Source organism: Chelon labrosus, assembly GCF_963514085.1.
Source record: "Chelon labrosus genome assembly, chromosome: 9".
NCBI classification, from domain to species: Eukaryota; Metazoa; Chordata; class Actinopteri; order Mugiliformes; family Mugilidae; genus Chelon; species Chelon labrosus.
Window position 1 is genome coordinate 24,969,924 of NC_140359.1, and position 24,629 is coordinate 24,994,552.

General features: G+C 43.5%; 1 protein-coding gene across 1 annotated transcript in view; it reads right to left on the reverse strand.

The window, feature by feature from the left end:
* The window catches only part of adamts3 (ADAM metallopeptidase with thrombospondin type 1 motif, 3), a gene marked incomplete at both ends in the record, with an annotated part of 157,505 nt that overhangs the window by 111,618 nt on the left and 21,258 nt on the right, over positions 1 to 24,629 (reverse strand). Inside the window, one exon of the mRNA XM_084551984.1 lies at positions 5,209 to 5,365. Coding sequence (XP_084408110.1) covers positions 5,209 to 5,365 — 157 coding nt within the window. The remainder of the gene's footprint in view (positions 1 to 5,208; positions 5,366 to 24,629) is intronic.

The window sequence follows — 24,629 nt, forward strand, 5'->3', positions numbered from 1 at the left end:
CGACGTCATATTACTCCCTATGGATTAAGAATGGGACGTCACTTAAGTTCATACGCGTGTAAAGGCAGATGAGCGAATACCTTTGGCAATATAGTGTATCTCTGTATGAAATAAAAAAAAAAAACACATCATTCATTTCTACCTTGTCTACTCCATGATCAATATTAAAGGTCATGTCTGTACACAAGCGTACTTTCAACTCTTCAAATGTGAAATCAATAAAGTGTTGGATCCTTTAAATACACAAGATGTGAAGAAAAGCAACACATGGATTCAAAGACTGTCCTGGGATTGTAGATATTAGACACGCCGAGCTATCAAAAGGAAAAGTTTTAAAATGTTCCCTGTATCAGGAAAAGATAGGTAAGATAGATTTCTCCGCATTTTTTCTCTCTCCAAAACTACTCCAGACTTTCCCTGACTCTCTGTGTGAGTGATGGCAGTGGATGAGTAATTCCTACATTTTCTTTGGTAGTTCAGAAAGCAGGAGAAATTACTCATCCACTGCCGTCACTCACCGTGAGTCTGAAAAAAATCAATCGTCTAATCCTCCGGTCACAGGACATGACAGAGACAAGCCTGGCTCAAGGTATGAAATCCAATCAACACCAACATACCTCATGAGATGAGTGCAGCCAAGATTCAAACGGCTGTGATGCCTCTGCCATACAGTTCCAATAATGTTCCACAGCACCTTTCAGGGCCAATGTTAACCCTTTAGTTTTTATCTGTCACGTTTCACTTCTTTGTAAGATTGCTTTAGTGCAATGTACGATTGAAAAGCTGCACACGGTAACTCCTCACATTAACTACTGAAGCCAAGGAAGTGTCCTCAGTCTGGGCAACAAAGAACTTTTTGGTAGGGATCAGTTTTAAAACTGCACCATACACCGATGTAGCTCTCACTTAGACCAGACCGATCAGGCATAACATTATGACCACCTTCCTAGTATTGTTCCTTGTGCCTGCAGAACTGTTGTGACTCATCAGAGAATGGACATGGGCCGTGTGGTGTCTGGACCATCCCACAGATACTTGATCAGTTTGGGATCTAGTGAATTTGGAGGCCAGGCCAACACTTTGTAGTGTTTTTGTACATGTCTGTGTCAGGCTGCATCCTGCTGGGGATGGCTGCTGCTATCAAGGAGCGTCATTGCTATGGGGTGGGGGTGCCTGGTCTGGTCTAGGTGGGTGATACATGACTAAAGGCTCATTTAGAGTAATGTGGGACATAGACGCCGTAACCTACGTACGTAGCCTACGCCGGTGCGAGCCATTTATGCTTGTGCGTTTGTCAGTCTGCCTCGCTCTCTAAAAACGCCACCCAAACAAGTCGGCGCTGTATCTTTTTTGCCAGTCGGGTTCATTTTTGTTTCTATTTCCTGCTTCAGTTTCAACAATGGAGACTGAAACTTTCGCCGAAATTTCGCCAAAGACGTGTCGTACAAATGTTTGTATCTCCGAACCTCCTCAGTTAACCTTTCCTCGATGTGTTCCATCTTTATTGATCCAGAACAATTGATTTGAAAATTCCGGAGATGGAGAAGCAGCCAGATTGCGTCAGCCAGATTGACGCAAAAGTATAAATCGCCTATAAGTAATGAATGCCAGGTCCAAGGGCTTCCCAGCATTTTTCAATCGTTCAGTTGTAGAGAAATTTGTGGCATACTGCTTGGGCATGTAAGGGTTTTCCTCATCTCTCCTGATGGATCCCTGCTGTCTGCTATTGATCAGAAGATTGATCCAGAACTCTCAGCAGGAAGCTCGTACACATTCAACAGAGCTACCAAATTAAACTTAAATGAGCGTGACATTTAAAATGCTGAATGTGTGAATGTAAAATAGTGTGTGAAATATTTACTTCCATTCTAAACTAAATAACTAAAACCCATGTGCATGAATATGAATTAATTGTGTCTGACACACAAAAGGAAGGACAACATGTGAATCAGAGATGAATAAATGATAGCTATTTAAACTATTAATAAAGCTCAGTTTTAGAATTCAGCTTATTCATTACAAAATGATCCTCATGACTCAAGTAATTACCTGAGAATTATTACATTTATGGTGGTGGTCTTTCCATTTATGAGGAGCTGGTAATACCTTCCTTTTCAAGGCAGCCAAATTCTAACAAGACTGAAAAATCAGGAGAGAATAAAAGCTGTGGTTCAAGCAGTGTCCTGCAAGAAAGTACATTCCAACATTTCACATTAATGAGATACCTTTCGAATTTCAATTATTTCCCAGACTGTTGATTCATTTAAACCTTTTAAATATGTATTAGTGTATTCTGTTTACTTTTTAATATCTGCGTTCTATGTTCTATTAAGCACATTACTGTTTCACACATATAAGCATTAGCATCCACAAGTTCTGGAGTTATTTTAAGACATGAACTTTTAGCAGCTGGGTCAATTATGTTTTTCCGCCAATTCATACTCATGAATTAAAGATACTCCTTAATGTATTAAATAAAGAACATACGATTACAACTTCTGCCAGCACCGACCCAAAACTCTCTTTGGGATTTCACAAAACTTCCAGGCAATTAAATATTCATTCAGGAGTTGCAGCGTGTGTGCCAGCCGGCTCGGGGTAAAAATGTGGTTTTGGAATTAGAAATTGAGCAGCTGATTCCCCCACACATAATTTGCTCTTCTGTTGGGCTGACTTCTTCCTTCCGAAGGTTTCGGTGAGCAAGAGGTCAGAAGTGAAAACGATTTCCATTACAGCAATCAGGTCAAATATCCCCACTTGCAGATTGTTTGTGTGAGAAATGTCAAAGGGAATGCAATAGTTTGTGAGCTGGTCAGAAGCTCGGTTCGGATATTAATACGACCATGACAGGGGTGAGCATTCAGGCGGCATACATATGCATGTTGTGTCTGGCCCGAAACCAGTATTTCAAGTCTGTTTACACCACAGCCAAAGCCAGATGGAGCAACATTGGGCTTGGCACATTAAACAGCAGGACTGCCTTCTTTCACCTGCGTAATATTGTCAAAATTAGCAGCATCCTGTCTCAGAGTGATGCTGAAAAACTAGTTCAAGCATTTGGGCCTTTCAGGCTGGATTACTGTAATTCATTACTGTCTGGCTGTCCAAATAGCTCTTTAAAAGGCCTCCAATTGATTCACAATGCTGCAGCAAGAGCATTGACATTCATTCATCCCTTTAAAATCTAGAATACAATTTAAAATCCTATTACTTGCATACAACGTACTTAAAGGCCTGGCTCCATCGTATCTTAAAGACCTCATTGTACCACAGCATCCCAACAGATCACTTGGATCTCAAAGTGCAAGCTTATTTGAATTTCAAAAAGTAGAATGGGAGGAGCCTTCAGCTATCAGGCTCTTCTCCTGTGGAACCAGCTCCCAGTTTGGGTTCTCTACTTTTAAGGTGAGGCTTAAGACTTTCCTTTTCGATAAAACTTGTAGTTGGGGCTGGTTTGACTGAACCATCCCTTACTTGTGCTGCAATAGGCCTGGGTAGCTGCGGGACGATGCACTGAGCACATGTCCTCTACTCTCTTCTCTCAAGCACCGAGCTCCTGTCCTCTAATTTCTTTTCTCTGGCATCGAGCTCCTGTCCTCTAATTTCTTTTCTCTGGCATCAAGCTCCTGTCCTCTAATTTCTTTTCTCTGGCACCGAGCTCCTGTCCTCTAATTTCTTTTCTCTGGCACCATGCTCCTATCCTCTAATTCCTTTTCTCTGGCATCGAGCTCCTGTCCTCTAATTTCTTTTCTCTGGCACCAAGCTCCTATCCTCTAATTCCTTTTCTCTGGCATCGAGCTCCTGTCCTCTAATTTCTTTTCTCTGGCACCAAGCTCCTATCCTCTAATTCCTTTTCTCTGGCACCGAGCTCCTTTCCTCTAATTTCTTTTCTCTGGCACCGAGCTCCTGTCCTCTAATTCCTTTTCTCTGGCACCGAGCTCCTGTCTTCTAATTTCTTTTCTCTGGCACCAAGCTCCTATCCTCTAATTTCTTTTCCAATTTCTTCCCTATTTACTACCCATGCAATTCTGTGGTACTACTGTATAGCACGTTAACACATTATCTCTCCCCCTCCCCTCCTCCTACATCTTCTTGTGGGTGTCTCTGGCCTGGAGTTGTGTGTTTCCGACCTGTGGAGCTCCATACTACATCTGTTGTCATGGTACATGTCTAAGTAACATCCACACCAATGAGTGCCAGGTTCAAAAGTTCCCCAGCAGAACAGTGAATTGTCAAAAAGATGGTCAGCGTTATTTATTTCTCCTGTCAGTGGTTTTAATGTTACATCTGATCGGTGTAAATACATTTACATTTCCTTCACCTGACAACTGATCATTTGAAAACAACGGGTTTAATTGTTCTTAAACACACAGCGATCGACCGGATTCATCATCTTTCCTTGGCATAGTTTGTGCTCCTTCACAGTGGAACTCAGGCATTACATTTTCCATCTTCAGTTTGGAGACATAAGTTTGGTATAAATAGAGGACAAACACAGCATTTAGGACAAGCTGTTGCAGCCTTTAGAATTAAGAAAAATAAGTAGAAGCAGCAGCTTGTGTTTGAAAAGCGATTTGTGTGGAAAAAAATCACGGTTTTTTTAATCGACGAACAGTGTCTCTCTCAACATCAATTGTCTGCGTCCTTCAAACCTTCTGATGCAAACTCCGAGTATTAATATTGTCAGGTACATGAAGAAGTTTTTAGATCTGAGAAGATAGATTAAAAAAAAAAGGTGCAGGGGGAATTTTAGACAATGAGAATTATTCTCGAGTCTAGTCACGCAAAAAAATAAAAATAAAAACATGATTGAGAGTTGTAATTGTTGTTTTTGTGTGAATAGAAATATCAGAAAAGCAGTAATTCAGTTATTGTGATTGTAGCGGTGAAAGGCACTGTCTGCTATTGAAGTTGCAATATCAGATAAAGCGCTGTTTAGACAACCTGTACAGGACAGCGTTCTGGTGATCAGACTGAGGAAAGGACATGTCAGTAGCTAGGGACACATTCCGCTAATGCCTTGGTCAGTGCTCTCAATTCGAATAAATAAATGATAATTTTGTCGTGATTTGTGCTTTCTGTATGCTATTTGTTCTCTGCTCTTCAATTTCTCCCAAAAACCTGTCTGTATGCATCCTTTCAATCCCCACATTTCAAAACCACATAGTGAGCAAAAGCAGCAGCCAACAGCACGGTTGTGCATCTTACCTTGCAGCTGGTAGTCCACAGAGATGTCGGACGGAGCCTGGAGCAGGGCCGACCTGCGGTAAACGACGTGGACTCTGCCCTGGTCCTCCAGCTCCTGGGTACCTTTCTCCAGCGGCTCGATGAAGTACTCATCTGCGTCGGTCCGGATCATCCCAGCCTGCGAAACAATACCGGGTCAATGAGTGTGTAAAAGCACAGTACTCTCTTAGAGGAAATGGCATGCATGGATGTGGAAAACAGATCAAATTTAGGGCTTTGATATTACCTAAAAGAGGTATTAGACCTTTGAATGTGCAAGAATAATCACATATGATCTATGAATTATTGCAAAATTAGGATATTGCATTAAACATTGATAGTGTTCTCAAGAAAATCAGTTTTTCTGTATTGATATTTAAATGTCACGCATTGTGTATTCTTAAAAAAAATCTAATGATACCTCTACTTTTTTGGAAGAACAGCTATCAGATATACTAACAGATGTACTGGTATAATACTTTATCTGTTTCAAGACAAAACTGCGGATTTGTTTCCGGCAACTTTCTATCTATTTGCAATTATCAACAGCTGACAAGGGATGGATCCACAAAAATTGCTCTCTGATGGATACATGCCACCGTCAGATTTTCTACAATAAGAGGCCAGCCATGCCCGATTGTTAAGGCAGATATAAAGGGTTACACGGTCCAGCTAACACAACGAGGCATAAACAGACTGAATGTCTCATCAAATCCAAATGATCCACTCAAACAGGTGTCGCACGCATGTAGGCTGAACGATGCAGCATCAAAACACGCCATATTATCAGTGGCGTTCCACTTTGTGAATCCATCCATAGCAATTTCTCTACAATTGCTCTGCACCTCTTCCACATAATGTTATAGTTTTGCCCTTCAAATAGGCTAAACATGCTTTTCTGAACACTAATTAGGCTGCAGGCTTTGGACAAATTAGCAGCATCCAGTAGAGCGCTAATGAATTCATGTCCAACAATCATGTTCATACACTAGAAAGCGAGTGATCTCTAGAAAAACACGGTAACTGTGCACCTGTACGCACACAGAGGCCCCTCTCTCAGAGCTGCAGGGGAATTTATTTCAGCTGTGATTCCAGCTCGGCTTTACCTCACTCCGGCCTCTTCATTAACACTCTGCTGGACATTGCACATATGGTGCTTTGCAAAAAACACTAACAGGGAACTCATTTCCAACTCCCACAGCCCCTAGTCGCCCGGCGTTCCTTCTTCTATCTTCCCACTGGAACTATTGGCTGGACTCCAGTTCAAGTCCTATTCAAGCTTACATGTAGCTTTTACTACTGTGTGATCAAGACTCCGTGTTGCCATTCAGGAACAAATTAACTCAATAGTTGTATTTTGAAGTGTGCCGCTCACAGCTGACCAGACCTGCTAGTAAAAGAGGGGCCAGGTTTGTTCTGGCAGCACGACAATGTTTATCCCTCGCCAAAGTTTTCTAACCAGGTCATCGTGCTGACACACGACTCATATGAAGTGGATCAATGCAGCCGTGCCACCTGTCACTTGATGTAATTTCTCATCCCGAGCTGCAAAATGCAATGCTTGGGCGCAAAATGTTACGAGCATGTGCATCTGCCTCGTGCCAGTTGGAATGATTTCGCACAATGGTCGTGACACGAGGAGTCGCAACCCTAAAATGCAACAAATATCTTCATGCCTGGATTTTATGATGTGATAATTTTGTGGAGGAAACAAAAAATTTGATTAGCTTCAGAGACACATTGCAGATTAGATTAAGCCAAACTCAGGCCAGGGATGCATGAGGGTTTTGGTTTAAAATCGCTACTTCACAAAACTGGTGGACTTAAGACGGCGTAACCTACGTACGTAGCCTACACCGGTGCGAGCCATTTATACTTGTGCGATCGTCAGTCTGGCTCGCTCTGCAACAACGCCACCCAAACACTACTCTGCGCTGTCTTTTTTGCCAGTTGGGTTCATTTTTGTTTCTACTTCCTGCTTCACTTTCTGCTTCCTGCTTCACTTTAAAAAATAGCGACTGAAAGACGAGTCGTGCAAATGTTTGTTTCGCTGAACCTCCTCAGTTAACCTTTCCTCCATGTGTTCCATCTTTATTGATCCAAAACAATCAATTCAAAAACTGCGGAAACACGCTACTACCAAGCGGACCAATCACAGCTCTCGCCGTCTGCGTTGACGCGTAGTTACATTTCTGTGGAGGTGCACGTCAGTCTACGCCAGGGGTTTCAACGTTTTCCAGGCCAAGTACCCCCAAACTGATGGAAAGATGGAGCGGGGACCCCCTACTTATGTATATGTGTATTTTTCGCGAACCCCCTGCAGTAAATGGAAAATGACCTTGCTTTTATATAGCGCTAGTCTACCTGTTGTTACTCAAAGCGCTTTACAGTCACAGACACATCTACCCATTCGCTCACAGAAACGCACACACATTCACACACCAGTGCCACGCACTGGGAGCAACTGGGGGTTCAGTGTCTTGCTCAAGGACACTTTGGCATGTGGCACATTCTGGGGATGGAACCGCTAACCCTCTGGTTTGTGGACAACCCGCTCTATCTACTGAGGCCGGAGCGAGGTAAACGCCCCAGTACCTCCGCGGACGCCCTAGGGGTCGTGGACCCCCTGCTGAAGACCTCTGGTCTACGCCATTAGGGTCTGCGTAGGGCTGTTGCTGTCAGCTATGACGTCAAATTGACACAGAAGCCTAAACCGCCAATTAGGCAACAATTATGGTAACTATTTAAAAAGAACAAAGTCAGTTTTGTTGACACCTCCATTCACCCTGACCTCCTTGACTTGCATACCATCTTCCTTTGCTCCAATAATGATTAGCCTATTAACAAATTGTATTTTTGAAGGGTTCTTCTTGGGCTGTTGATAGAGGTGACAAACATTTGAAGCAGATGCCAGTGTTTATATACCGCCAAGAGAGCAGCGTATATGAACAGCCTACGCCAATGCAGGCACCTGTATTTGTACATGTTATGTGCGATCTCTCCACCACTGTAGTTTTGTTTGCTTATTTCAAACAGTGGTAACAGTAATTGTGCAGCCTTGTTGGAGCCGGACCAAATAACTGTCGAACAGCGGTTAACTTTCAATGAAATCACTGCAGAAAAGGGAGAAGACGTCCGATTAGATGGTGTGTAGGAGCCGTAGGGTGGGTGAATCCTGCGCTTGTCCAGCCGCTGAGAGACGTGGGTTAGGCAACGCCTTCTGGACCGGTCTGTTGCAATCGGCGTCTCCGCGACTTGTAGCGGGAGACACCGGGGGAGGTTCGGGCCAGGCTTTGGCGTGGTGCAACATGGCCTTGCTAGCAACTGCCAGCATTTTGTTTAAACTGCTTGTCGGTGCACCATTGCAATCATGGGCGTAAAACATGAAACCAAGCCAAACCTTCAATATTTTATCTCTCTAATTGAACAAAGAAAAACTTGAATACCATAAAATCACAAGTAGAAAATGAAGAACTAAAAAAAAGGGTGAATGAAAAACAAATGATTTCAGAGTGACACATTTCGTAAGGATTACCAAGGGTGCTCTGTTTTCACTATTCAAAGTTTATCCACGCAGATCCACATACTTACCAAAGCATGCACAAGCATATTATATTCAGATTTAATACCCAAGGTATTTGGAAAGCTACGCCAACAGCTTGGCACGGCGCACGTCGGTTCACGGTTCATCCATGCCACAGAATCACAACAGAGCTTTGAGTGTACACGGCGTAGTAGAACTCAAACTCAGAGCACAGGAGATACACTGTAGATGCAGAACGTCTGAATTCTGGTGGATACCCTTGACTGAAATCAAGATTCGAGCGCCTCAATGACAGCGAAAGGTTATCGGAGAATGAACGGATGTTGTGCAGGAGATGAATGCAAAACGGGAGCGATCCGGCGGTCCTCCTGCAGAGTAATGGGGATTCAGTGGTGTAGGAAAGCGATAACAAAAACTAGATATACATTAGGTAATGGCTGAGAAAGGGATGAATAGCTACAACATAATTTGGGTTTACAGAAATGACACACAGATGCCACATCTTATTTAATTAGGAGCATAACGGGCTCAAAAATCCAAATATTGATTTATTTTTCCATCCTGTTGCCTTCTTAGTTTGCTGCAGGAATCTCCCGCTCGGCTCATTGTTTGCTTTTATCGCCTACCTGCAGGCTCTGCCTCCAGACAGAAATATTCTGTATGTCAGCATACATTATCAGACTGTTTGTCTAGCAACATACCAATTACCGATTCCTTACATGCACCAGCATTCAGATACAATGTCAGCGGATTATCCACCCTGAATTATTCACCACATTACACCCGTAACCCTTCCGTCAGCTTGTTATTTCTTTTTTTTATTATTATTCACTATGTGCTTGTTTAACAGCGTGATTTATTGACTGCTCGGCTCACGGCTAAAAAGCAAAATCACACTGAGACGGGATTGTTAACAGCGGCTGAGCCTGGGGGCGTATTTAGTATTAAAGGGAAGTGAATTCATTGCAGCGCTTTCGCATCCACTGATGCGCCGTACGGGGAGCCGAGAAAGCAGAAAAAGTTCAATCTCTCACATGCTGCTAAAAAGGACCTCACAGGCTGAAAGGTGCTCCAAGGTGGTTTCGAGAGTCTTCACATGGCCGTACTTCAATTAAGGACTAGTCGAGCGGAAGAGTCTCTTACAGCATAAAACCACCTCGACTCTCACGCTCATGTTAAATTAGGGAGCAGCCTGTTAAAGTGTCCCTCCGGGGGAAGGTGGGATCCTAAGGCTTTGCAAATAAACTGACAGGCAGATAATTGGAAAAAAAAAGTTAGGACTCTGCTGCCGTCTAAATACGGCCGCTCCCGTGAACTATCTGAGCGGCTGAAAAGGCCATATTCTTGTTAAGATATGGCAGAGCTGACAAGAAAAAAAGGGGAACGCCACGCAAGAGCGCACGTAACGAGACGAGGAGGAGACGTTTTAATGTTGACCGAAGCCGATGTGCAGCGTGACGCACAACGTGACGCACGACCGCAGATAACCACGTTCATCCCCGCGTGTAAGAAAACAACTGTCTACACTTTCTCTCGATGATGTTCTTTTTGTTTTTAAAGATGAAACTCTTGCTACGGAGAAGCTGTAATCAGTGCAGCCAATGCTGGTCGTTTCCATAGTTTTAAAACTGTTTATCTAAACATGTGCATGGCGGATACAACACACAGAGAGAAAGAGAGAGACAGAGAGAGAGCATCTCATTAAGCCCCTGCTATGCTTTTATATGAATGCATAAAAGCAGACGCCCGGGTGTGTTGTGAATATCTAACAGAAACAAGCTCGCTCGCGTCTTAACAAAGCTAAAACCCTCCTCGCAGTAATCGACGTCTACAAAAGGAAGTGCCGAGCTCCCACCAGTTTGAATCGTTTAAGTCGGAAGCGATTGGACACAGCTGTTCTGAGATTACTGTGGTGTGCTACAGAAATGATTCGCGTCCTCTTGTTTGACAAACTGGAACCGGGAAGTAATGGGCATCCTTGTTCTAAACTAAACAGGTGCCGATTTACTTATACAGGCTATACAGTATCTGCAGCGCACAGTATTGATAAGCTTGTGTGTTTATGTTCAATTCTGTTGTGTCCTATTAGTTGACGCTGTTGCTGTGGTTGTAGAGCGCGTTGCCGAGCGATAGCCGCATATTAGAAGTGTCAGACTGACGGTGTTTACGGTGTTTGCGGTGTTGACGGTGTTGACGGTGTTGACGTGGCCCATGTTCAATTACATGAGACGCTACAGAGAGTTCAGGTCAAGAATATAGATTTCATTGTTGTAAAGCATCACTTTCTACTGTGTCTTTATTTTTAGTCGACGTCATCTCGACTTTCACCACATATTTGTCGGCTTTAAAAAATCCGAAGTTGTTCAACCCCTCCCATTCACTGCAACTTTAGTGCAAAGTTAGCACAACAGCATTTAGCACGACACTGTAAATCATTTAGAAATGTTGCATCCCAGACACTTATTGCATGGCCCTTTAGATAGTATAGATAGGGATATTTCACTGTTGCAGCAGCAATGTACAGGCAAATATGTCAAACTCATCGCCTAATTTGGCCCGCAAGATCATTTCAAATGTCTATTAGAGCTGGCCCGCCAGTATATATATCGCAGGCACCGCTAATACTGCAAATCCCAGAATGCTTTACTAGTTTGTTGGCGCATCAATCAAGACCCGCAGGCGCCTTCTGTTGACATTCATTAGCAACTTCATGCTGCCAGTCACCTCGGCCAAATTTAATCCACACCTCCCCAAAAAATGGCCAAACGAAGGATAGAAAACAGGAGTTTTCAGGTGGAGGCAGATTATCTGTTATCCCCTTCTACAATGCAAGGATTGTTAATAGTTGAATTGCTGAATTTTTGTATTTGAATAAATATAGAGTCTGTTTTTTGGTCCACTGTGTATTTGAGTTCGACACCCCTGCTTTATGTGGCCAGGAACCGCATTTGGCAACTCCCGTGCAAATTCAAAATTGCATCCCTGAGCCTCTGAGTAAAGTTTAGAAGCGTGTGGTTTCCATCCAGCCAATCAGAGAAGATCAAGAAAACATCCTCAGGTCAAATGTGGTCTGCAAGGTCCACCTCTGCATGAATGCTGAGCGTGACTGCTTTATTAGGTACCAGGAAGAAGAAGTGTCCTAATGCTGTCTAATGTGATAATGTGCATGTTGAACCACCTGTCTGAATCACCACTTATCTTCTAAAGGTCTAAATACATATTTACATTTGTTTGCCACTTAAGGACAATGATCCATATTTGGTAACTTCATTGACCTTGTTTTTCTACATGACAAAAGAAAAAAAGTCCTCTTATGCCCTACAGTAACACTCTAGGGTTGAAATTTAGAATTTCCAAGTATTTCAACGAGTGCCCTGTGAAGGTTTTAATGCTTTTTCTCATTCACAGTACAGAGTTACATAATTAAACTACAGTATTGTGTATAATAATCAGTTAATAATGTTCTTATTGTCGTACCAGATCCTGACAGAGGCAGCCGTCTCTATTAGAATGATTAAAACAGGAGCTGGCATCATTAAAGCTGCCTCCTCTGGAACATCACCAGACACTTGTTAATATAGTCCCGATATCATTTCACTGTCTTCCTGTGTTAGCTGATTTATGTATTAAATGATGAAAATAACAATAAAATAAGATTATGAGTTTCTCGCATTGACACAGGAGGCTCCACATGAGAGAGGTTTGATCGCTGGATAACTGAACTTGAGGGATTACTTTACCTGGACTTGTATAATAGACTCATATATAATGAGGGAATTAGGACTGTCTGAGTGCAGCAGGAAGCATAAAATATGGTGAAGTTCCTCCTCGGCAGCCGCATTTTATAAAACACATATCCGGGAGGTTCAGCGACGCTCAAAACACGCCGGCCCGGATTTAAGCCTTAACATTCGTTTGCACTGTCGAAAGTTTTTCTTGTTATTCCAAAGGATTTAGGCATGACACATCGTAATCCAAATTGATGAGAATGCGCAGTAAGTTTGTACAGCAATGGCTATTTGTTATAAGCCCAAGAAATATCTCTGTGTGCTTGAAGGCAAATGCGTCAAATTGCAAAATAAAGAAGAAAAAAAAGTCCTGACTCGCCTGTTATTGAGTTCATACATTAGTCAGGACATTTTAATGCATTTCGATGGCACATGTTCTCACTCGGGACCGTTCTCCACCCCATGAAACTACTGAACAGACTTCAGATGAGATGAATAAGATATTCCCGACATCAAGTAATAGAAATGGTAGCTGGGAATATAAGAAATCTTTTATCGGTCTTCATGAATGGATGGACGGGGTTTGCTCACTTGTCATAAAAATGGATCTAACTTGCAGCTTCAGTGGCTGCTGCAATTTCATCCTCACCAGTTAAAGGACTTTATATCTGTGTTAGGAACTGAGGTGTGAAACTGCACTCAAGATTCACTTACTAGCCATTTCTAAAGCTTTATACTGTATTATTAGTGTAGCACAGTATCACTTATTTGTTATATTTTATTAATTTGATCTGGGTATTGTTGTCTAGTTTGCAGGACAAGGATATCTGATCATCGTCACACATGTCTTTCTTTAAAAATTGGACAACATTTTGCATAAAACTGATTAAGTGCATGGCGTTTGTCTCCTCAGCTGAAGCTGCAGCCTGTCCCTGAAGTACACTTAAACATTTAGTGTTAACAAAATAATAGGACATAAATGGACGGACGAGAGACGAGCAAGACACCAATCACATCTAACCCCCAGAGACCACCTCTGAACACAGGTTTATCACTGTGAGGTTGGAGCTGCTGAAAAGAGGATAACATAAAACCAACACTGAAACCTGTCGCTGTGCCAAAAAAACTCCATGGATCATGTTTACAGCCTGGTACAAATCAGGGTTTGGTCTCTGAAGCACATTTTAGCTGTGATGTATAATTCAGTTATGCATAATTAAGACTGTGGCGGAGGGTGCAGTCACATGCCACTAGATATGAATCTGCCTAGGCGAGACCTGCGCACCTCAGCTCCACTCACCCTCCGAATCCCTGATCACTTTTGAATCAGCCAGGAGTTAGGAGGAGTCATGCACTGTCGAGTTGTCCTCTGCGGGACATAGACGGCGTAACCTACATACGTAGCCTACACTCTGGCTCCCTTTGTAAAAACGCCAACCAAACGCTAGTCGGCGCTGGGTCTTTTTTCCCAGCTGGGTTAATTTTTGTTTCTACTTCCTGCTTCAACGATGACGACCAAAACTAAGACAAGTCATACTAATGTTTGTATCTGCGAACTTCATCAGCTAACCTTTCCTAGATATGTTCCATCTTTATCAAACCAAAACAATCAGTTCGAAAATTGCCGCAATGGAGAAGCAGACGGAAATACTAAAGTGGAAACATGCTACTACCAAGTGGACCAATCACAGCTCTTGTGCTCTGCGTCGCTGCAATGCGTAGTTACATTTCTGGGGAGGTGAACGTCAGCTACAGCGTTAGGGTCTGCGTAGGGTTTGGGCTGACGCCATAGCCGTAACAGTAAAACCTAAAAGCTGCACGTCTGCACGTTTTTGCATTGTGGGAATAAGGCAAATTTTTGAATCTAGAACCTTCTTGCCGGAGGGTGACAACTGTGCCACCTTCAAATGTTACACTGTTCTCATTCTTCACCCATGACAGCCGGGCCGAAAGCCTCTGAAACATCGAGCAAATGGACCTTGTTAAACCGATCTTTGCACAAATATAGTGTGCAGTTTCTAATATCAGCTATTATGTGGGCAATGAAGTCCCTTAAGCTTTCAAAAAATTCTGTCTCATCTTCCACAGCTGGCTGCCCCAGCGCCGAGGATGTTTTCTCTTCCTTGTCGTGCATCTCTCTGTCATTTAATCAATGCGGCAGTTCAGTTAGTTCACCGTGATCAAAGGCGCCGTCGACTGACGGGAGAAACATTCTGAGCCGGCAGGTACTCAGATCGATTGCTGGTCATTTGTTGACTGACCTCTGTGATCTCGCCGCGGGCGCAGCTTAAATGTAATGAATATTATTGATGAAGACGGGTTTTTGAAACTCAGGCGATTAAAGGAGGCCCCGTCGTGAAATCTAATGGAAGAATCTGGTAACCGATTGTCCTGTGAAGGGTCGTGGAGGGAGGGCTGCAGCCTATCCCAGCTGTCAGGGGGCGAGAGGCGGGGTACACCCTGGACAGGTCTCCAGAGAACCCACGCAGACACAGGGAGAACAATCAAACTCCACACAGAAAGGGTTCAAACCCAGAACCTTCTTGCTGTGAGGCATCAGTGCTAACCTCCACGCCACTGTGCCGCCCTGGTATGATTGTGTAAAATGCAAATTTAGTATAATTTTGTTGGGTTTGATAATAGACCACTTCTTTTAAATACTTCCTGAGACTTCCTAGTTGTTTATCCGGATCAGATTCAGCTTTGCGGTTCTCTCCAGGTACTCCAGCTTCCTCCCACCGTCCAAAGACATGCTGGTTAGGTTCACTGGTGATTCTAAATTGGCCGTAGGTGTGAGTGTGAATGGTTGTCTGGAGACCTGTCCAGGGTGTACCCCGCCTCTCGCCCAATGACAGCTGGGATAGGCTCCAGCGCACCCTCCAGAGGACAAGCGGCTGTAACACTTTGATCCAGACACAAGCTTTTCAGGATTACTGAATTTGGGTTATGCCTGTTTGCAGCACAATATACTGCAAACTCTTTTTTCTTAAAGCTACTTAAACGTCAGACCTCTCCTATCACCCACAGCAAATGAAACCAACCAGACAAATATCTATTACTACATTCCTGCCGGCGCATTGTTGTTGATGTTTATGGTGCAGCTGAGCCTGGTGACTACCTGGACTGACCTCTGATGTCCTCACAGAAAGGTACACCGACTGAATGTGCAACAGGGGATGCAACTGTTGTTTGAAACTATTTCCGAAAGGTTCATTTCTGATGACAGATACCGAAAGCTTTGGTTCAGATCAAAACCAAGACTCGTAATCCAATTTCAGCAACCTTCTTTTGAGCAGCCCAAGATCTGGCCAGATTACGTTTGAACAACCATTTCCATCTTCTCCAGTATCAGGAGTCGATGCATTCCTCTGTTTTAATCGTGACATAAAATCTTTGTTTTTTTGTCGGTTGGTTAGAGAAAAAAAGAAATCTAATTGAATCTAATTGAAGTGAAATAAGCAATTTTTTTCCACTTCATTACCCAACATAATAATTAGATGCATCTATTGATCTCATCAAATCCATTTTCAAAAGCGCTTTCACTGCTTTCAGATACTTCATACACCCCACACATGAATCAGAGATGTTAAAAGGTGATTTCACAGGATATTTGTATCTCTCCAAAATATTCACATCAAATGCAACCGTACAGCCAGTAGCAAATGGTTTCTTTAAAGACAAGGAAGACGATGAACTGTGCAACGAGAGTGGTCATGAGCTGCAGCCCTAAAGGTGATTAAACTCACAAAGAGAAGGTCAGGAGAACCACAAGGTTGTGGAAATCAGACTGACAGGAAGACACTGAGTGTAACCTCAAACCATATAAACGGTATGAACACAGCTTCCTCCCAGTAATTACACGTTATTTCACTCCCGTCTAAACTACTTTTAAAATTACCATCCAGGAATCTACTCCACCAAAAAAAAAAAAAGCCAAATTGTGTCTCTTGGAAATCCGTAAGATAGATGGTACTGTGGATGAATATACACCGATCAGCCACAACATTACGACCACTGACAGGAGAAGTGAATAACATTGACCATCTTGTGACAATTCAATGTTCTGCTGGGAAGTTTTTGGACCTGGCATTCATTGGTGTGGATGTTACTTAGACATGTAGCACCCACCTAGACCAGACCAGGCACCCCCACCCCATAGCAATGACACTCCTTGATGGCAGCATCCCTAGCAGGATGGCTGCTGGGGGTTAGGAACAACTAAAAAAAAAAAAAAACACATGAAGAACAGCACAAGGTGTTGACCTGGCCTCCAAATTCACTAGATCCCAAACTGATCAAGTATCTGTGGGGTGATCCACAGAGGCCCCTCCCCCAAATACCCCCCACTAACAACATCCTGTTGCCAGACACCACAGGACACCCTCAGAAGGCCCATGTCCATTCTCTCATGAGTCTATTTTGGAGGCACAAGGGAGACCGACACAATATTAGGAAGGTGGTCATAATGTTACGCTGTGATCGGTGTGTCTGGCATCAGTGCCACGCTTTGTGTCTCTCTCTCAGCCAGGCCTACTGCATCCTTGTCATCCTCTTCCTTTGTTTGGTTTGTTGTACCCTCCAACATGCAGTTTTGGAATCTAGTGAATTTGGAGGCCAGGTCAACACCTTGTGCTGTTCTTCAAGTTTTTTTTTTTTAGTTGTTCCTAAAGTGTTTTTGTGTGTGTGTCTGTGTCAGGCTGCATCCTGCTGGGGATGGTTGCCGCCATCAAGGAGTGTCACTGCTATGGGGTGGAGGTGCCTGATCTGGTCTAGGTGGGTGCTACATGTCTAAGTAACATCCACACCAATGAATGCCAGGTCCAAAGGTTTCCCAGCAGAACACTGAATTGTCACAAGATGGTCGATGTTATTTACTTCTCCTGTCAGTGGTCATAATGTTGTGGCTGGTCGGTGTATGTAACCATGATAGATGTATGTTTATCTCGCTCCTGATGGGTTCCTCCATATGAGCTTAAGGTTCTGCTCAAGGTTTCTTCTTGTTAAAAGGGAGTTTTTCCTTGCCACTGTTGCCTTAGACCTACAACCAATCAGAGTCATTTTGTTCTCAACAAATTCAACTCCTCTGTGCTCAGATGACTTGATTCACCAGACGAACCTTTGCCAGAGCATAATCAGTTCCAACAGAGTGGTTCAAAACCAAGTTCCTGCAACAAAAAAACATTTCTGATGTAGAAGTTGGTCTCATTACCAGGCTACTCTGAAGTATTAATATTACAAAACACCACAGGGAAGCTGGGATAGCAGCACAGGAGCTGAACCATGTCTACACTACACTAAGTATGACTATGAGTAATTTTCTGCCACATGTTACAAAAATAATTTTATAAACACATTAGTCCTGGGTGTTATTGTGCCACGATTGTGTTTTAAAATAGATATGTATTCGGTCGTGCCATATCCGTGTGACTCAACTGCATGCAGGCTCGTTTTTTTCCCCAATTTCCACTGACCACCGGATGACAGATCCCACGTCGGGGGAAGGAAAAGAAAATCGTGCACTTTTAGCTGCAGCGTCCTCATGCCATGTAGTACCGGCTTTCATTTCGGCATGACAAACAAACTGAGCTGCCTGGAAATGCCTTAAAGCAACCATGAAATACCGCTTCAGCCCCGCTCATTTGTTTCCACGAGGCGGGACAGCTGGAACAAAAACCTCCTCTTTCCCCACGTTGCATGAAGGAGATATTGTTTTTTTCAGCAGACCTTGGCAGACGGCTTGACAGATCGACTGACAGATACAGACAGACAGACGGAGTGGAGAGGAGAGCTGACCTGAGACCAGCGGCTGGCTGGGTGCACACGACTGTTGATGTTAACCTTTACCTCGCCAGCGGCTTTGTAAAACTTGGCCGCCTCTAAATGTGTGTCACGTTGCGTAATCGTCTCTGCCAGGCCAAAAAAGCGGAGGCACTGCTCTGTCTGTGGTGTGTGAGACTCGCAAGTGTAAACACTCTGCAGGCCTGATGGGTAATGCCTCAGTTAGAGTCTCCTTTCCGAGCAAAAGCCTTTTCCTTTGGAGCACATCTCGACTGAAGCTTCTCTCCCCGATCCTCCGCTGTCACCTCCTCCTCCTCCTCCTCCTCATCTGCAGACGTCTCCATCGAGACTTGCCTTCGGAGTAAACGTTCGCCAGGCCCGAGCTTCGCAAGGGGCGACAAAATGAGCGAACAAGATATGCTGATGTTTTGCTAAGAGCTGCGTGCGCTCAGCGGCCTAAACTTTTGGCCTCAGGGACGTAGAAACGAGCATCCTGGACGAGCACGGCTCCTGATATATCTAGAGCTGCAGTGGAGGCGAAAGGAAAGCAAAGAAAATATCTCATTTGATGAGAAAAAAGAAAGTGAACCAGCTCCTCTTAGCAGCGAGCCGTAGTCGGACACAAGAGTTTTATTCACTAATAGTTCTTAATGTTCCTTGTTGACATAGCCAAGGCTTGTTGCAGAGGCCTGACCCCAGAGCTGTTTGGGTATATGGTTTGAGGTATGGTGGGTGGTTGGGGCGGGGGGGCACACCAAGATATGCAGAGCCAAGCTATTCCTTCCAAGTTTTCTCTTCTGCTCCTGAGGCTTCACTTCAGTGCGGACTGCCAAGGTGCGTTTTATTGATATTTATGTGTTTAAACATTTTTAATCACGACCTGTATAAACCTAAGAGGAGCCCACATTTTCTGTTGTCGTTTCAGACGCACATTGAGAGCCTTTCAGCAGTTTTTTTTTTTTTATTTTAAGGCAAGCAAAAGGCTCCACCTCAAAGGCATCTGTAAATGTTTGCACTGTTCGGCGGAGCGGCACAAAAAGACGCAAAACCGAAAATAAATTCCTATATTGTTTCTCGAGGCGGAGCCCGATTCGCTTTTCTGCGCCCGACCCGAAAGAACGCTGGATTTAGACTATATTGGATCAATTATTAATGATGCGTTTTCCCAAGAACCCTTTAAGACGACACGAGCTTTGACTCTGTATCGTGTATCGAGGGTATGCTGCGGTGATTTCATTTTCTCTTGTTTCGCAAAATTTCCGCTTGAAATAGTTTCGCAGACGGATTGAGGAATTTCAGCAGCCGCTCCTGTAAATCATAAGAAGTGAGCATGTATGCTTTTTTTTTCTCCCCCCCCCCCTCCCCTCCCGTCCCCGAACGTTCCTTTAAAGGCCGGGGATGAAAATGGCAGGTAAGGATGACGAAGGTTTGCTCACATTTTTGAAAGCAAACACACCTTTGAACAACACCGAGGGTGAAAGGTGGCAGTGTCCTGGCTGAATCCAGAGCTTTTTTTATTTTTTTTTTCAATGTTGCAGTACCTCAACATTTTTTTAATTTTTTTTTTTTAAAACCAGAAACCCGTTCATACCGACCTCTTTAAGAAGTTTAGACTGAAAGAGACTGTTTTTGAAAAACTGGAGCCCTTCAGCTGAATCCCATATGTTTTTTTTGGCAGACGAGTGCTGTCTGCTTGGCCGGGGCTGATGTTAGGGATATTAAACTGATGGAACACAGCACTTTTGATCCCCCCCTTTTTTTTGAGGGCTGTGTTTAGGTACCAACTGGCTGAGTGTCTGCCAGACCCCTGCCATTGTCTCCTCTGATACTGAATCACACTGAGCGGTGCTGGAGAAAATGTGTCACTCTAAACCCAAGAGATATCACAAGTGTTTGTCAGCGTTTCAGAATTTCGTCATTTCAGAAGGTGTTTTTAAGCCTCTGTGTTTTTACAGCCCACATGGGCAGGTACATGCAGCAGACCCCTCCCAGCTCCACCTGAAAGCCAGCATCAAACAAAGGAAGAGAGTGGGAGGGATCGTCACACCAGCAGGATGCAATGCAAGGTGTTGACCTGGCCTCCAAATTCACTAGATCCCAAACTGATCAAGTATCTGTGGGATGATCCACAGAGGCCCCTCCCCTCAAATCCCCCCACTGACAACATCCTGTTGCCAGACACCACGGGACACCCTCAGAAGGCCCATGTCCATTCTCTGATGAGTCACACAATATTAGGAAGGTGGTCATAATGTTATGCCTGATCGGCGTACATCTGACTCATGATACAAGCATAAGATATAGCTGATGGTGTTATTTTTGTCTCTGCATCAGTTGAAATACGCCCCATCATGAAATCCAAATGATGTGTAACCAGAAGAATTGAAAGTGGGACATCTCCGGAAAAGCTAATGCCCTCATTTGAATAATCCATCAGCACACCGAGGCTTGCCGGTAGGAATAAAAGTAATTCAAAAAATACAGTTTTTAAACTCACAGCGCTTGACTTTGTCTGTTTCACCCACCAACTGATGTGACTGATGATTTAGTTTGGACTCAAAGCGCTGAACAAAACTACAGGCTGATATTCTGGCCTATTCACTCGCTCACGAAATTAGTTAGAGAGCGGTGTAGATATAAAACCTCTGATAAAAATGAGCAGGACATAGTGTATGAGATGTATTTCAATTACGGACGTTTGATAGAAATGTGGATCAGAACTCAGAACGTTTTTATGTTTTTGAACGCATCTCCTCAGCCAGTTTAAACGAAATTCAGCCTAAGTTCAACCCGTCAACCTATCTCTCTCTATCGCTCTCGCATTCACACCCTTCCCGCTTTTCTAATCAGATGACTTTTCCAGTTTAACCATTCACGATCTCAATCAGCATGTCGCGCCACGAGTTGTCAGCTGTCGTTTCACGTCGAATTTCCCGCGACCCTCCTCCACCCCGTTCACCAGCGGCCTTATTAGATAAAACCTTCCACTGCTCACTCGAAGGAAAGTCTCTCTCGGTTTAACAGGCATCAGGCGTCGTCACACCCTGTGACGTATTTGCCCACAATGTGCAGAAACAATGTCGGGCAGTGTGATAACTGCCTAATACGACTGGGGGCTTTGAAGGGATAATTACCCCGGCGTGATCTGTGCGGAGCAACAAACGTCTCAACTGTCCACACATCCACGGAGCTCTGAGGAATGTTTTCAACAGCCGACAAACTCACCGTTCAGAGACTTACAGTAAATAACGAGTTACAACAACAGCACGCTCACATTTAGCCCTCTCCAGTAAACAAAGACTTTATCCACCATCAGTATAAACAGGGTACAACAACATTAGCATGGAAGCACTGCATGACAAGACTAAGAGTTTACAGCCACGGGTGCCCTGTCGCGCTGTATTTAGGTCAGAGTCGGCTCCCTTGGGCCTTAAGTCATACCATACCATGTAGATTTTATGCTACTGCCACACATAACACCCCAGAGCTCCTACTACTTCTTCCATTCATCTGCAGGAAAGTGCAAGATTTATTTGGTGCGTGCACATATGAACGCAGGTTAATGCATGACGCATACCTGTTGGAGTTTATCTCTTCATAGGGCGTTCATTGAAATATTTGGAAATTCTCAATTTCAACAATTTCATGTAGAAAATCATGGTCTGCAAAGTTACCATATATGGTTACTTGTCCCTTGTGCTGATTCAGACACTTCACTTCAACAAACCCATTATCACATTAGACAACATTAGGCCACTTATAAACCTAATAATGTACCTAATAAAGCAGTTAAGCTCAGCGTTCATGCAGAGGTGGACCTTGCAGACGTTGCCTCGATCTTCTCTGATTGGTCTGAGTGGAAACCTCATGCTTCTCAACCTCACTGAGAGACACCGGGACGCAATTTAAAATGTGCGCTGAAGTTACCTTATATGGTTCCTCGCCCCATAAAGAATGGAAATGAATGGTTGTATTTTTTGCAAACTTTTGTCGGGATCGAAATCACAAAAGTGGCTGCAGACAGACCGCAGATGAATTGACATGAATGTTATTTGCTAATATCAAATTTGGAGGGGAGACTTAAACCCAACTTACTCTTTTGTGACAAGAAGAATAGTTCTTAGGACCATCTGCCTGAAGTTGTTTTTTTTTGCCTCCAAAACAGTTGTGACTCATCAGAGAATGGACATGTCTGCCAACAGGATGTTGGGTTGAGGGGGAGGGTCCTCTGTGGACCATCCCACAGATACTTGATCAGTTTGGGATCTAGTGAATTTGGAGGCCAGGTCAACACCTTGTGCTGTTCTTCATGTTTTTTTTTAGTTGTTCCTAAAGCGGGGGATGGCTGCTGCCATCAAGGAGTGTCATTGCTATGGGGTGGGGGTGCCTGGTCTGGTCTAGGTGGGTGCTACATGTCTAAGTAACATCCACACCAATGAATGCCAGGTCCAAAAGTTTCCAACAACATGATCAATGCTATTTACTTCTCCAGTCATTGGTTTTAATGTTGTGGCTGATCGGTGTACACTGGAGCAAATGAACCAAGGTGGCATCTGCTAGTCTGTTAATGTGCATGGCAAAAAAACAAACGCTTCTGCATGCTGAGAGCATGGTTCCGTGTTGATTCTTGGCTCTTGTGGGCTTTATACAACTTGGGTAGCACACTTCTAGGGCCTGTCTCCTCTTAAGATGCACTGAGCTGAATATTAACCAGTTGTCATAATGCTTAACCCTGATGGATACATTAATTTAGTGTGTTATCATGCACATTGCACATATGCACATTTCTGTATCAGTCCAATAATTGTAAAGACATTTTACTCAAAACCACAAATGTCAACGTCACGGTCGCTCTAAAAGAAAAGTAAGAAGGGTCAGCAAATGTGGCAGCAACTCATCCTCCTGGGAACAATGGATGTTTGTGTGACGCTTCTTTGTAATTGATCTCATAGTTGTTGAGATATTTCTGTCTGGACCAAAGTGGCAGACAGACCTCCCCACAGCCTTCCTGCTGACAAGACTAAAACCAGAAGAGGTTTAACAGTTATTCCTTCTGCTAGTACAGTATTTCATATCTTTGTGATTAAATGCGCGTGTCATATGTGGGTCAAATCCTAGAGGACTTACTAAAAGTAATCCAAAATAATTACACATATTTTCTGAAGGCGGGAAAAGGAAAAAAGCAAAGTCTGATTGCTTTTGAGGCCCGAGGCTCTGGCACTGTTTATGCCATTAATGCAAGGGTGAGAGAGTTACTCATCTCAAATCAGTTTTGGAGGATAGAGATTTATTTCCATCCATCGTATTCCCTTGCTCTTAAGTAGCCGAACAAAACCCAGACCCAGAGATTACATCCCGAGCCCTTAAGTCCAAAAATACACCGGTCATGAGAAGCTTCCCCTCTTTGCCTTTCCGGGTAACGATTTCACAATAAAATATCTGCAGTATGTGAACCATCCACTCTGTGACAAGAGAAGCCTGTGAGCTGTGAGTGTACATGGACTGTTTGTGTGTAGGGAGGAAAGGGGATGGGAATGATACAGTATACACCCACCTTTGACATCTGGAGGTCGGCCGCATTCCTTCGTTGTTTACTCTAATGGTTTTTTAAAAGGTTGTGTGCTGTATGTTACATTCAAGCGAAAAAAAATCCCCCCAAAAAACACAAATACATCCCTTCTTCTTGTTTTTACGAAGGATGTGTACGTCTAGAGTTCCTTTACTAAAAACTCCCTTACAAACCAGGTGTGTTTGGGGCAGCAAACACTGTCATTACATCCCAGAAACATACCCGAATGTGTCTTTTTGCAAAAACAGAGAAGAAGTTGAAAAGACTTTAGACTCTCAGCAGACTTGCACTTTGATCTTTACATTTCATATGGTGCAGAAGACAATCGGAGGGCTCTAATGTTTTGGGTTTTTATCGGTCTAATTGATCTCCAGGAAAAGGTCTACGCATTAAATATCAAAGAGAACCTGAGGAGAGTTTCTGAAGGTCCGCAGATGTTTCTCACCGGGAAGAGAGGTTTTTACAAACTGTCTGCTGCTGGATGGATTTACTGCATCCAGTGGTGGGGAGTAACGGATTACGTGTACCGGCATTACTTATTTAGAGTACAAATTATGAGTGCATTCCATTACAGTTAAAATTAAATAGATGGTATTTAGAATACAGTTACATTACATCAGTTACATCCATGATGGTACTTTTATTCATGCGTTTATTCACTCTCTAAATAAATTAAAGCAACTCTGCGCATTTCCCAGAAGCCGTAGTGTAGAACATGCAACCAAAGACTCTACCGTGTTCATGTTCAGTTGAGCTATTTGCGTGATTAGTCAAGATAATGAAG